Below are 15,627 nucleotides of genomic sequence, written 5' to 3' on the forward strand. Positions count from 1 at the left end.
CCAATACGGGCATGCCAATGCCCCACCCCTCTTCCCAGAGGTACAGTCTTTCTGCCCCTCCCTGGGGAGCAGATAGGGGCAGTAGCCCCCAATCTGCCCCCCGGTGGGGCAGAAAGCCCACTAGACACCATTCCCCCCCCCCGAAGAATTTAGGGGTGGGGGTTGCCCAATAAGGGAATGCTAATGCCCTAACCCCTCCTCCCCACAAAATTCCAGACTTTCTGCCCATCTGGGGGGCCGATGAGGGCAGTTGCCCCCAATCTGCCACCCCCCGGGGGACAGAAAGCACCCTAGATGCCAGGGATTATTGTTATTATATTCCCAGGGTGGGGGTTGCCCAGAATGGGCATGCAAATGCCCCCACCCTACCTCTCAAAGAAAACACAAAAAAATAGCAAAAATAGGGTAAGTCCCAGAAAAATGCCAAAACTGTAAAAATAAAAATTGGTTTTCGGACAAAGGTCTGTCATTCCCTAAAAGCTGGGGAAATTGTGATTTCAGCCCCACAGCCCCTTTTTTGATACCATTAGCAGGGGAAAAAACAGACGCTTTCATTTGCAGTACTTTTTTCAAATTTTTCCAAAAAACCCGAAAATGTTGCTATATTTTGGCTAATTTCTGGGTCCCCTCCAGGGGAATCCACAAACCCTGGGTAGCTTTAGAATCTCCATGATGTTGGAAGAAAAGGACACACATTTGGCATGGATACCTTATGTGGTCAAAAAGTTACAGGGGCCTAAGCGCAAACTACCCCATATAGCCAAAAAAAGGCTTAGCACAGGGGGGGGCGGCCTAGCAGCGAAAGGGTCTATAGCCTCGAGCTATACCAGTTGTTAAAGGCCCCCTCCCTCATTATAGGTCCTTGCCAGCATCTCACTTGTGTTCGGGGACTTTAACAACTGGTACAGCCTTTGGGAAATAGCTATAAGGCTATATTCAAGGATGTAGCTGATTCAGTTTACCTCTGGAAATCATTGATGTCCTGGTTTAACTCATAAATTGAAATACATTTGTCACTCACTTTTTCCTTCTGTGATATTTCAAGCGTCAGGATATAATTGGGGGAGCTGTTTCCCTGTAAATAATCGTTACCATTACATAGCAGATGAAGGAAGTGCTTTGGGGCCATAAGAATCGCTGAAAGTGCTGCACAAGCGGCAATCCCATATATAACAATCATTTCTCCAAGTTTTGAAGGCTCGGTTTCCCCTCCATTTGAAGCTTTTGGGGGTCTGTGGTGCAGGGGGATGTTTGTGAGTTTTTCCTGATGGCCTAACTGTAATCAGAAATAGGCAGTGCAGTGTGGAGGAAAGTCACTTATTCCGATTTAATCAGCAAAACGGTGCATACAAATCTGTATATCTACATTTCCCAAGAGACAAGTAGTATAATAATGAAGAATTAATTACTTAACAAAACTCGACAGCTATCTATGGACCCTTTGGAATGCGGAGAAAAAAATAAACAAAAAAGGACCAATAAACCACAAAAGTATACATCATGGTACAAATAAAGTGTTCTCTTGGAGTCCAACACTATGTAGAAAACAGGTGCTTTGCCCTAGGACATAAGAAGGCAATTGTCCTTCCTTGTTACCGATCACCTAGTTTTCGCATGACATTGCTGGTGCATTACATACTAGCAAGCAGCGCTGGAAGTCTAGTCATCGAGATCAAAAGCAGTTAAATAGACAGTACTTGCATGGCTCACTGTTCAGTACCTTGCTGACATGCTGGCAGAAAGCTGGAACCGATATCATCTGACTTAAGAAGTTGAGGTAGGCCGCAACCAGGGCCATGATGCCACAACGATGGAACATTGGCAAGGAATCCTCATTAATGATGGCCAAGTCCTTGGAACAAAGAAAAACAAAACGTGGGTCAAAAGGGTCAGGATTTTTTCTACTGGTTTATCACGACTGCAGTATGTACAACTGAGAAAGATCACCCTTGTCAAACACGGTGGATGAAGCAGCTTTCATCTGGGCAGTAAAGGAACATGAGTCTAACAAAAGACTGCATGTGCAGCTGCATTGGAAATGATGTACAGTTTGGAGATATACTAATAGACCTGAATAAAATGAGTGTTACAGATTATAAGCATACTGAAAAGCACTATATATTAAGTGAAAATCTGTACATGAAAGGAATGTTACAAAGAGGTGTATATAGGGACCAGTGAATTATGCGCTACGGAAGGACCAACATACGTGGATGGGCTAAGTAAATTATGTGGCAAGAAACGGCAAATGATGCACCATAATGAGGTACATTTTGTGATAGTATTACTTCATTATTTTGTTATTTTTACACTTGCTAAGACAGTCTGGGCAATGGTTACACTTCATTAGTACCAGTTTAATACCCACATATAGCAATAAGCAAGAGAAATGTTACCAGTTAACCTTTGCATAGGGCCTTCCACTACACAGTAACTTTTGATTTGAACCATGTGAGCTAGAAACAATTTTTTATTTAAATCTGCACATTACATAGCAGATGATGGATTATGTGGCAAATGCTGCAAATCTACAACTATTCAAAAGATGCCACCGCTGCATAATCGCATAATTCCAGTGGCCATTGGTATATACACTTGGCAAACTACCGAGCCAGAGGTAGCGAGAACGAGGTCAGTAAAGTGTGCTGAGAAATCAAACACTCATGGTTTTAAAGTATACAACCTCCTGGTCATCAAGTTCAAACAGAAGTCACAAAAAAAAAAAGACCAACCGTCCAATAATCACAAAGATGTGGATAGTTGCGAAGGCCAACTAGGCCACCACCTCATCCTCTCTGCCTTCGCTGATTTAACACTAAAGTCCCTACTGATGTGGTTACCAGTGGCGGCTCCTCTGCTAAGGTGGAGGAGCGTCACCCCACTGCTATTTCAGCAGTGCAAAAAAGAAAATTAAAATTATAATAACAGAGCGTTATTATTATTATCTAATTTTTCTATGCGGCATGTGTTGCACAGCCCTGTGGAGAACATACCAAGGTTCCCAGGCTCTGCCTGAGCATCCAAACAAGATGCTCAGACCAATCACGACTGTGCTCCTGCAGCGTTGGCTGGGCGAGTCTGGAAGCCTGGGTGCTTCCAGTAGACTTTCCTTCCAGGACAGAAGAAAGACATGCAGCGGCGGGAGAGCCGGCGTGGCAGAAAAGGTAAGTATTTATTTTTTAATCCATCTACCATCTACCCCCAACCCGCCACCCATTTCCGAGGCGGCTGCCACTGGGAGGTACTCACATAGAGGTGTAAATATTGGCCCCAAAAACACCGTTTCCAGCGGTTCATGGCAGGTGCATCACACCCCATTAAAGTTCCGGTACAGTTAACACTAAAATCACAGTGTTAGAACTGGGGGTCTCTAGTTGGCTGAGGTAGGTACATTAGTCCACACAGGGACCCTTGCTTCTATGTCAGGGAAAGGAAGGACACCTTCTCAGACAGCTCCTTCTCACTCACTCGGTAGCTTGGCACGAGCTGCCAGGCTTATCGCCAAGGCAAAGGTGTAAAGTATTTGCAACCACGCTCTCAGCGACCCAATGATGACACCACAAATGGACTCCACACGAGTTTCGTAAAAAATAATGATATCTTTATAAAAGAAAAGATATACAATGAGACCACACGATAAAAATCCAACATATGGGTATTTGTAATATTCCACCTTGCCGGTTATTAGACCAGCAAGTCCTTGTAGGTTCTTGCAGTATTAATGAACAATTCTCAATGATCCAATGCAGTCCTAATGCAATGCTATGCAGTTCTTTATGCAACAATCCGGTAGTTTGTAATACCAAAATATTGCAATGCGTAATGCAACAATCAGACAGTTCGTTATGCAAAAATAATGCAATGCGTAATGCAACAATCAGGAATTCGTAATGCAAAAATAATGCAATGCGTAATGCGACAAACAGGCAGTTTGTAATGCAAAAATAATGTGTCAGCGACCACCTCACTAGACAAGGTGGTACCCCAGGGGTCCATCCTAAGCCCCACCCTGTTCTACATATATTTGGCTCCTCTGGCCGCTACTATAAGAGCTTGCGGTTTTGAGACGATCTCGTATGCGGATGACACGCAGGTGATAATCCCATTCAAATCTATTCCCGCTGTAACCAGAGCCATGTTTAAGACCTGTATGTTGAACATAGCTGCCTGGATGGGGGAATATTTCCTCCTGCTAAACTCTAACAAAACGGAGACTCTCCTGTTTTGGAAGGCGGAGGAATTGTGGACGTCAGACTGGTGGCCTTCTGAACTGGGGGAACCCCCCTCCCCCACAAAGCAGGCGAGTAACCTGGGAATTTTGATGGACAATAAATTATTGTTTGAAGACCTGTTTTGGGACCCTGCGAATGCTAAGAAAGGTCTTTCCTTGGATGCAAGAAAGACCCTTATCCAGGCGCTTATTGTGAGCAGACTGGATTATGGCAACACACTACTGGTAAGTGCCAGGGAAGAACTTTCCTCCAGGCTCCAGGTACTGAAAAACATTGCAGCAAGAATGGCTTTGAACAAGCCTAGTTCCCCCTCTCGACCCTTGCTGCAAGCCTTACACTGGCTGCCCATCAGAAAGAGAGCAGTGTTTAAACTCTTGACACTTGTGGGTCTTGGGCCATTATACCTAAGGAAGAAGGTAATGCCTTATGTCCCGGGTCGCCAGCTTAGGTCAAGTAATCAGAACCTATTAGTTCCGTGTTAGATTAATAAATCAAGAATGGGAGGGCGTGCATTCTCCTATCTTGCCCCCTTTCATTGGAACAGGCTACCGGAAGAGATCAGTTGCTGTACCTCATTGGGACATTAAAAGAAATGTTTAAAAACCTGGATGTTTTAAAGGGTCTGAGTGGGCGAGGATCCTGTTTTTGTGCCGCCACGCACGGAGAGATCCCCCTGGGGATGATTCGTTGCGCCATATAAATGTTAAATAAATAAATAAATGCAATGCGTAATGCACACAGCAGTACAAACTGATACATCATTCATTTTGAGTGCAGCAACGTAAACCCTTGTACTTTGGACTGTTGTACTGAGAGCCAGAGATTTATTTCTACTTTTGATCGTTTCCGAAGGAAAGCAGGGCTAGCTTTATTGCTGGTGGCTATTTTTTGGCACCCCATTAATGGCCTCCTTCTCCACGGGTTTCCTTACTAACCCTCATCTAACAGTGCCCTGCCCCCTTCACATGAATTTCATTTGTTTTATAGCACTACTCATACCAGTGTAGAGTGTCAAAGCAGTTTACATTGCACATACATTATAATAAGACAATGACTCATACGTGTGTAAATCAGTCTATACAAAATGTTAGATAAGACAATGATAATTACAAGGTGTAGGAACCACAGGCCATCCATATTAGTATGTAACATATTTTAAGTGTTTGTTCTGGAGAAGCACAAACTGTGTATTTAAAACATACCTGAATGGTTGGGTTTGACTTTACTACTATGAAAGTATTTTTGCCACACAAATTCTTTTTTAGCAACATTAGTAAAATGAAAGACTGGGGAAAAAAACATGACATTCTAACTATACTTTGCATACTTTCACCACAGTTCATGGGTCATTGTCCTATATTTGGAGTGTAACTTATGAACTGCAAGAAACGAAATGTTCTCTGTGAAAAAAGCAGTAACCCACTGAGCTAGTCAAACAGTTCTATGATCTGCATAGCACATGTTCTTTGCAGCAGGCATATTAACCCTCTGTGCTACTTCATGACGAGTTAGAACCCCCACTAGTTAAAACTCTCCAGCAGGAACATTTATCATCAGAGTTATCTTGACATTTTTATTGCTGCCTGAAAACGTTCGGCACACAAGAAACTCTACAGCGGGTGCTTTAACCCCATGTTATTTCTAAAACAAGCGCCCCGCACGAGGTCAGCGCCAGGTACTGCTGCACCGGTTGCACTGCCTTATTCCAGCCCTGAAGTATTCCGCAAGTACAAGTTTAGGCTTTGCGAACAAATTCCTTTGGATAATATTAACTATGAGCCCCAGGAATCATTTTTATAGCGCTTAGTGCATGAGCCGTTTGATGTAGTAATTCCAGCTAGGAATGAGCTAGAGACTTCTGGTCTTCTGTGCTGATCTTTTTTGGAGTAGGTTATTAATCTTTTGTGTGCAAAAGTAATGTTCGGTAAGGAAAGCGGTAACGGGACCACTATTAATCTGTAAGAGTGTCCTACAGTAGACTGAGTGCCAAAACCTATTTCCCCTCTTTAAGTAAGACTGCTCTGCCTCATTGCCATTGAAAGTCACTGGCTAATGATGGCCACTTGATCACTTCAATAAGCGGCCGAATAGTAATGAGGAACTAGAATATCAACCGGAAGCAGCTCACATTCTTACAACCGGAAGTCAGGCGGGTCAGACTGACCTATAGGGCAATCCAGCAGTGCCAGGGGGAATAATCTGACTGGTCAGTGTGTGGGTCGGTTTTATGTGTAATGGGAGAGTTTTGTGGCTGTGAATGGCCTAGTGTAAACATCTTTAAATAAACACTGGAAAGCAGAAGCAAGCAGCATTGCAGGCTGTGGATGCGAATATCTCAGCAGTGTACATACATCAATCACACTTTGTGGGTGGAAGAGCAGAGATGTGCCAACATTTTCTTCTTCAATTATTGCCACTCGTATTGCATGCAGCAAGCACAAATGCCTGTATTCCTCAGAAACCACCTAGACAGCATGTCTTAAAAATTCCAAAGTTATTCGATTCACAAATGAGATACACTTGTTTAATTTACCAGTTCATAAGTGTGGGACACTTATTTTGGTGCACAAGCCTATTTTCTGCCCGAGTCCAAAAATGGAACTCAGTTACAATCGACTACTCTGGACCCCAGGAAACAGTTTCATATGCTGTATCCCAGGTGTTTGATTTTATTTCAACACTTTCAGCTATGTGAACCTTTCATGTGACAGATAATAGAACTGGTTAAATATGTGAGCAGCGTATGGCCTTTAGACATTTGAGGGAGAAGAATAAAGGGAAAAAGGCTAAAGTTAAATAAATATAGTGCATAATTAACAAAAATACTCTATACATTTCAAGAAACAGTTTGTTCAAGCTCTACAAAGGAGTCAGTCAGAAATAAGATCAAGGTTTTAATCGCATCGGGCGACAAAGCCGCTCTTCAAGATGGCTGCAATCGTGTAAGGCTCTGAAAGGCAGCAGCCAGCATCCACCAAAAATCAGTCCTCAATGAGTGGAAAAATAAGGCTAAAAAATATGAATTACATTCAGCATAAATTAGAGTCCTGCAGTGGGCAGGAGGCTGCTGTCCTGGCAGTGGGAGTAGCAGAGGTTCAGCAATAACCCTGAAAGGCAACATGCATGCAAAATGGCGGTCGGACTGCTTGGCCATGTGTAGATTCTGTTGGCGATGGCTGTCAACAAGCATAAAAAAAAAAAAAAAAATCAAAGGCACAGGTCGGAGAGGCACGGGTGAGGAGCCTCACCGTATTGGTGAGTTAGGGGGTGAGGCCTGTGTTTACAGGCACGGTCAGCGCTAATGTGCCAGAGCGGCCCTTCAATCTGAACGTCTGGGTTTGCTTGGATGGACTGGATTGAGCAGAGGCCCGCACCCGAAGGGGGCTGAGGGACCGGCGCATTAAACAGCGCCAAGGACCAGGAATGGAGGTGTGTCCCAAAAGGGGTACTAGGGCCGGAAGTGGCATCCCCGCCCCTCCAAGGGGACCAAAACAGGGGGAGGGTGCAGAGAAAAGGCGCATAACTGGAGAGAAAGGTGCCAAGCCACCAGCCAATGAGGGGGCCAGGCAGGATTTGAATTTCCCTGTGGGGTCCCCTGAGCCCCATATAAGTCTGCAGCCCCCCTGGGCAACCGCGGCGGAACAAAGGTCCCACTAGTTCTATGAGGCAGTTAGCCTCACACTGCGAGGTCTGTGGATGGGCTGATCCACCTACATGCGCTCTGTGGGAAACAGTAACTGCTTACAGATACACCCATGGTCAAGCTGAAATGAAAAGGGTTGGTCGGCTTGTGCCACCACCATGGTGAGAGAAAGTAGGGACTCTCACTCAAAAACAGGAGGGTAGATGACTCATTTTGCATGGTGGCATCGGCGTAGGATATTGGGCCTTGCTATAATCACCATCGGGGAGTATTCGAAGCAAAGGAGCATAATAAGGTCCAGTAAAGGCAGGAGAAGTTAAATACTGTGCACTAAAGGTTAATAAAACAACAAATATAGAACAGGCATCCTGTGGTCGAACTGCTGACTAGCTCTAAGTGTGCAAGTCGGGGGCCCTACACGTACATGCTTGGTTGGCAAAGAACAAAGGAAAGTCTGATGACAAGCAGGCCAAACTCCAAACGGAGTCAGAATATGCTGGCAAAATGGAATGCACTAAAGGTGAGTGCGATGTGGCTGGCTGCTCTAGGCAGCAAACTCTGGAGGCAGATAAGGACGTTAAGGTTCTGCTGATGGTCATGCAACACAGCCTCCTGTATATCAATAACAAAATATACAACTACAACCAAATATACATCTACAACCACAGCCTCGAAATGATGGCAACTAAAGTAAACAGACAGACAGGAAGCGATGATAGAAGCAGCAGAACAACTCACATTGTATGCAGATGATGACCTAATCGTAAAATATGAAAAATGACTCAACATGAGAAAGGTGATTTCGCTTTAAAATGGCGAAGAACAAAGTTCCAGAAGCAAGGTCTGGGTAAAATAACTTGCATTACGCCGACTCGCAACTCTGACTGCACTGTTTGATGAAGACAAGTTTCCAAGACTGATGGTGGTGGAAAGAGCTAATTACTCACTGTGCCCCAGGCCAACTCTGGAAGCTCCTGCCCAGCCAATTATCACTAGACTGTTAAACTTTCGAGACAGAAACACAGCACTACGTATGACTTACGAAAAAAATCTAAGTTATGGTACTTATTCAATTGCATTTTACTCACAATTTGCACTGGGGTGTGGGAAGCCCATCTGGCAGCAAAGCAAAAATGAAGGCATACTGCACATTGTGTAAACCATGCTCTCCCTACCCACCATGCTTCAACAAGGAAAACAACATATTGTTCTGAACCCAAGGCAAGCCTCAACATATCTGAAAAAACTGAAGAATTTCGAAGGCCTTAAAGAACGGGTGGACAGAAACGAGGAAGCATAATCACATCTTAATGACATTGATTAATTTGGTGAAAATAATATTCTCATCATAAGTCTTATATGTCCAAGTCGTAGTTTTGTATGAGTTCTACTAGATAATTAAAACCAGGAATAATAGCGGCATCCAGTGGACTTCCATAATGTTCATCACAGATGTCAACGCTGGCTGCACCAAAGAAGCTCAGAGGAATCAAACTGTTCAAGCTCCCTTGCTCCTAGATGGGGGAAGTAGTTCATCTCAGACACAGAACTCACAGTTCAGGCTGAGAAATAAGGCAAGACTTGCCACTTCCGACAGTAAAGGAGGAGAAGAGGTACCCAAGGGATAATACTCCATTATTAAGTTACATGTCCATTAATTGCCTTACATATTTCCTTCAATGTGGACTAAAGAATAGAGTGGGCAGAAAACTCCACTCCGCCAGCATAGCGGATAAAGACAGCCACCCCTGCTCCCTGGCCCCTGCTTCTTAAAGCAGCCAGGCCGGGGAGAGCCTCCCAGGGCCCCGGTGGACCCCCATACCCAGCCCCCGGACCCTCGGCTGGCTTGCCGGACAAGGGTCTCCCACACCCCGGGGTCCGCTGTACGGAGCAAGAGCCCCAGGCCCAGTCCCAGCTTCCGAACCCATGCCAGGCCGGGGGAGAGCCTCCTGGGCCCCGTTGGACACCCTTACCCCGCACCCAGACCCTCTGATGGTTTGCAGAACGGGGGCTCCCACACCCCGGGGCTGCCGGATGGAGCTCAAGCCCCAGGCCCGGACACAGTTTCAGAACCCTAGCAAGGCTGGGGAGAGCCTCCCCGGGCCCTGATGGACCCCTGTAACCAACACCCGGACCCTCTGGTGGCTTGCAGGATAGGGGCTCCCACACTCCGGGGCCTGCCGATGGCGCTCAAGCCCAAGGCCCGGACCCAGCTTCAGAACCCCACCCAGGCTGGGGAGAGCCTCACTGGGCCCTGGTGGACCCCTGTAACCAGCGCCCGGACCCTCTGATGGGCCCGGGGAGGCTCTCCCCAGCCTGGCTAGGGTTCTGAAGCTGGATCCAGTCTTGGAGCCTGAACTCCATCCGGCAGGCCCCGGGGTGTGGGAGCCCCCGTCCTGCAAGCCATCAGAGGGTCCGGGCGTTTGTTACGGGTGTCCAACAGGGCCCAGGGAGGCTCTCCCCAGCCTGGCTAGGGTTCTGAAGCTGGGTCCAGGCCTGGGGCTTCAGCTCCACCGGCAGGCCCCAGGGTGCGGGATCCCCGCATCCTGCAAGCCAGCCGATGGTCCGGGGGTCCCATCGGGGCCCAGGAAGGCTCCCCCCCGGCTTGGCTAGGATGCCTGAGCCCCCTCGTCCTGGAAGCCAGCCGAGGGTCCGGGCGCTGGTGACGGGGGTCCACCGGGCCGGAGAGGCTCTCCCCAGACTGGCTAGGGTTCTGAAGCTGGGACCGGGCCCGGGGAGAAGGGGTGGCTGGCTTTATCCACTACGCTGGCGGAGCTGAGTTTTCTGCCAACCCCTAGTAATGTCTCTCATGTAGTGTATTTGTTTAAGTGTTGTTATCCATTTGTTTAGGGCTATGCAATATTGTGGCAATTGGTTTAAAAAATAAAATTCCATTTATAGAAATGTGCCATGCGTTGATGCACACTCAGTAGAAAATCTGGATTCAGCAATTAGCTTATAATAATACCCAGGTGTATATACACAGACAAAGATTCCACTGTCATAGTAAAGTAGGATGTTAATCTTGAAACATACCTGCAAGGCAATAGAGAGCCGAATAAGGTCGATAACCACTTCTTCATTTGCCAGTTCAATGGTCAAAAGGGCCAGTGTAGTATACAACAGCTCGAAGTTCTTGTGGACATTGTCATCTTCTTTACAGCCCAAGTAAATATGCCTGTACAGCTGTGGACCATGCTGAAAAAAAGCAGCCATTTGTTATGAAAACTAATTTAGGTAAATATTAGGTAGACTCTAAGACTTAAATACTCCTACAACATGAGATTTGAAATTAGTCCTTGAGACTTCAGCACTGCACCAGTACACTCCTCCGTATCGGGGTACAAACCTAGATGACTGGATAGACAGGAATAATAAAGAATCCCAAAATGGCAGTAATAAAGAAGTATTGTTACCAGTTGATGTCTATCAAGATGCTGTCTTGGCATCTTCTCCATTCGGTTAGCTTTAACATTACAAGCTGAATTATTTCTGTGCCTTTCTTTTCCTATAAATGCACGATCTTCTTTTCTAGCCTATTGGTCACAGCCTCATTGTAGCACATTTTAACACTTTATCCAAGTAATTATTCATATGATCTTTGTTTTCTTTTTCACTGCAACCAAACCAGTACATCTCACATCTTTTCCCCTTCGAATGTGATCCTCTCATTCGCGTCCAAATAAAAAATTCGGTATCAGTAAAAAAATATATATTGACCCTCATCACTTTGAGCTCCCTCACCACAAACTACTCAATGCACAACTGAAGAAATCTGCCGCACCCAGTAGTGTCTTACTGCAAGACAGTAGCACAGAAAGCCAGTCTATATTAGCAACCTCCCCTTGTGTCTGACTTACTACTCTTTCAAACACATTCAACTGGTCCCCAACTTTGCCATCTGTGCCCTATTTAAACGACCCCAAATTATTATTTACTCTCCATACACACACATCATACCTTGAGGTGTAGAATAGTCCCTTCCATATACCTGTTTACCCCATTCAGTCAGAGAGTGACCTTTTACACTCGAGGCGGTAGCCTGGTTAACACCACCTATCTGTTTCTGCCAATAGCGCTTAACTAATCTTTGCACCTGAGGCGGAAGCCGGGTGATAGCCTGCATGCAATTTTAAACATTGTGTTATTTACGGTTTTCTTTTGTGGCGTAACTTGTGATTTTAATCAGCCCACTGCCTGAATAGACATACCGCATTGCTTACGCGTCCCTCTCCGAGCTCACAGACGATTAGGTACTGTTGCCAGTGACGCGTGATCAGCCCTCTCACAATTCCGGTGTGGAACTACAAGTCCCAGCGCCCTTGCGCTGTAGAAGGGACTACAAAGAAAGATGGCCACTGCTTCGCGCAGCGAACGCGAGCAGCGGGCGCGCCATTGTCGCGCCAGATTCGAGCCTGAGTCCATCCCGTCTGCGCTCGTCCGCGCAGAGGACGGGCCTAGGGCCAACCACCATGCTCAGGTGATGACCTTATCTAGAGGGGACATTTTAGCATTGAATAAAACTGCACATACTCATTGTGATCATGCACTTAATGTAGATAAATGGGTGGGCCCCATTAGTTGTCCTGCCTGTAGACATACCTTGGATCCCCACCACTTTAATTTTAAGAAAGAGATACCCAAATTCATGAAGTGTGGTCTGATCAATGCACGATCTATGTGTAAAAACTCTCTCCACATATTTGATCTGATCATTGAAAATGAACTCGATTGCTTATTTATTACAGAAACTTGGCTTCGTGAGTGGTCTAATCCAGACATAGTACGTGCCCTCCCTCCTGGGTTCTCTATCTGTAGACAAGATCGTGTAGAACAACGTGGTGGTGGCTTATCTATTATACATAGGGACTCTATTAAATGCCTAGTTAGGGAGCTTCCAGACATTAGAGGAGCTGAGAGCATGAACTTTTGCATACAAGTGCACAACACCTTCACCTTCTCGGGGGCATTGCTATATCGCCCCCCCCCCCCCGGACATCCCACGCAGTTTCTGGCCAGTGTAGGGGAAGTGCTGAGTGATTTGACCCTTAGGTATGCTAATTTCACCCTTCTAGGAGATTTGAATCTCCATCTAGAAGACCCGAATGACCAGCATGCCTCTAGTTTCAAAGAAACGTTACAGGTGTTGGGACTCATGCTAAGGACGTTAGAAGCAACTCATGAGGCGGGGCATACCCTCGATTGCATTGGTTCTAACCTAGATGAAATGACGGTAAAAGGTCCCGTACCACAAGTTTGGACGGACCACTACTATATCGAATTCAATATTGAATTAAAGGGGAATGAGATGATGTCGCAGGAGGTAGAAAATAAGGGGAAAACCCTACCAAGCTGGGGGAAAATTATGGAACACCCTGACCTTGGTAGATGGGCCAAGGAGAGTAAACCAACTCTCTCAGGGAACACCACGACAGACTATCAGAGGTTTGAGAGATGGGTGACAGAGATTGGGAATAAGATCAGAAACCCAGAAAGAACTGGCACCATAGGGAAAAGGAGACTATCTGCTCCTTGGTACTCAGGCAAACTTAAAGAGCAATTAGTGGAAGTTAGACTTTTAGAGCGAAAATGGCGACGGAGCTATGAAAATAAAGCAAAGGAAATATATAAGAGTGCCAGGAGATTATATCAGGCCTCTATTAAAACTGCAAAAATCAAGTATTTCACCGCCCGTATTGAAGCATCAAACAACAAACAAAAAGACATTTTTAAAATTGTTAATAGCTTCACCAAGCCCAAATTTCTAACCCAAGAGATCCCTCCCTCCCAGACTCTGTGTAATGATATAGCCAACTATTTCACCCCAAAAATAGACATCCTCACTAAAGACTTCCCCCAATTTGAGAAAGAAGAGCTTGGGGATGAAATGGATTTGAACCTGCACCAACCCAGATGGGAAAGCTTTAGCTATATTAGCTTAGAAGATTCCCTTCAGGGAATATTTGCCCTTAAATCAGGATCTCCTTTCGACCCCTGCCCCCCTGTATTGCTTAAATCCATAATCTATGAGGTCAACCCCTGCATAAATTCCATCATAAATTGGTCCCTCCAATCAGGGGAGATTCCTCCACAATGGAAGGTGGCAGCAGTGAGACCACTGCAAAAAAAGGCTATACAGGACCCTACAACTCTGTCCACTTTACGTCCTATCTCCCTTCTTCCCGCTATTTGCAAAATTACAGAATCATATGTCAACAAACAACTGACAGCATTTCTGGAAGAAAATGACATCTTGCACCCATGTCAAGCATGTTTTAGGACCCACCACTCAACTGAATCTGCTCTTCTGTCATCCACTGAAACTATTCGTGCTGCACTGGATCAGGGAAAGATGGCTGTCCTGATCCTATTAGATCTCTCTGCAGCATTCGACACGGTTTCCCATGCTATCCTTTTACATCGCCTTGCTAATGCAGGCATAGCAGGAACCGTGCTCGAATGGTTTAAAAACTACCTGGCGCATAGGCGTCAGATCGTTATGCTGGGTAATTTTTGCTCTGAAGAAAAAACTATGAGAACAGGGGTCCCGCAGGGCTCAAGCTTGAGCCCCACTTTGTTTAACGTATATATGGTCCCCCTGTTAAAATTAATTTCCTCTTTTAACATCAGTACAATTGCCTATGTGGATGACACCCAGCTGGTCCTGATACTGGACAAAAATCAAACCAATGCGGAACTGACATTAAGAGAATGCTTGTCAGCAACTTTTGAGTGGATGACACACAACCACTTAAAATGTAATTCTGCTAAAACAGAGATCGTGCCTTTTGGTCCCAACAATTATTTTTCTCCGCAAGATTGGTGGCCCGAAAAAGTTGAAGGCCTCCAAAAACTATTAATGCAGCACGTAACCTGGGCATTAAATTTGACAGTACCTTGTCTTTTAACCAACAAGCCAAAGAAGTAGCAGGGGTCTGTTTTAATATCATTAGAGGTCTCAGAAAATTCTTTGACCTTCTTCCTCTAAGTGCCAGACGTACGGTTGCTGTAGCATTAATAACATCCAGGCTGGATTATTGCAACAGTCTGTATGCAGGGCTAAATAAGGCAGCCCTGCACAGACTTCAAATGGTCCAGCATGCAGCTGCTAGGTTAGTCCTTAGACTACCTAGAAAGTCATCGGCCTCTGCAGCCTTGGATGCCTTACACTGGCTCCCAGTACATAAGCGTATCCTGTTTAAGGTTCTTACCATCACATACAGAGCTTTCCACCATCAAGGCCCACTGTATTTGCGTAAGTACTTTAGACCATACCATCCGTCACAGGCACTTAGGTCCTCTACTGCAAATTTGCTCCATGTTCCCAGGTTTAGGATGACAACTAGAGGAGGAAAATCCATAGCAGTCATTGGCGCCAAGACATGGAACAAACTACCTCCATCCCTGCGTCAATAGGCAACAGAGCAAATCTTCATAAAACTATTAAAAACATGGATATATTCCATATCAGATTCTGGATGCTTAGCGTTAATTTGATCCCCCCCGCAGACTGCTAGTTATGCCATTGATATTCCGCTGCGTACTGTAACAAGGTCTCGAAGCGCCAAGATACTCCTTGGAGTGGTAGCGCGCTATATAAGTGCCTCTTCACATCACATCACAAACCTACCGCACTTCACAACACCCAGACAACCACCATCTTAGCACCCCACAATTGAAACATTCGTGTGTATGAGATTAATTAAATTTTTGGTTTTTACTAAGAGATAGTATCAGTTGATTTTAACACTT

The 15,627-nt window shown here is 45.5% G+C and overlaps 1 protein-coding gene across 1 annotated transcript in view; it reads right to left on the reverse strand.

Moving 5' to 3' along the window:
- EFR3A (EFR3 homolog A) overlaps positions 1-15,627 on the reverse strand; it is a 1,274,477-nt gene that overhangs the window by 273,291 nt on the left and 985,559 nt on the right. The window contains exons 16-17 of the mRNA XM_078686747.1: positions 10,912-11,073; positions 1,721-1,852 (exon numbers count right to left, since the gene is read on the reverse strand). Coding sequence (XP_078542873.1) covers positions 1,721-1,852; positions 10,912-11,073 — 294 coding nt within the window. The remainder of the gene's footprint in view (positions 1-1,720; positions 1,853-10,911; positions 11,074-15,627) is intronic.

Source organism: Lissotriton helveticus, chromosome 4_1 (assembly GCF_964261635.1).
Source record: "Lissotriton helveticus chromosome 4_1, aLisHel1.1, whole genome shotgun sequence".
Classification (NCBI taxonomy): Eukaryota; Metazoa; Chordata; class Amphibia; order Caudata; family Salamandridae; genus Lissotriton; species Lissotriton helveticus.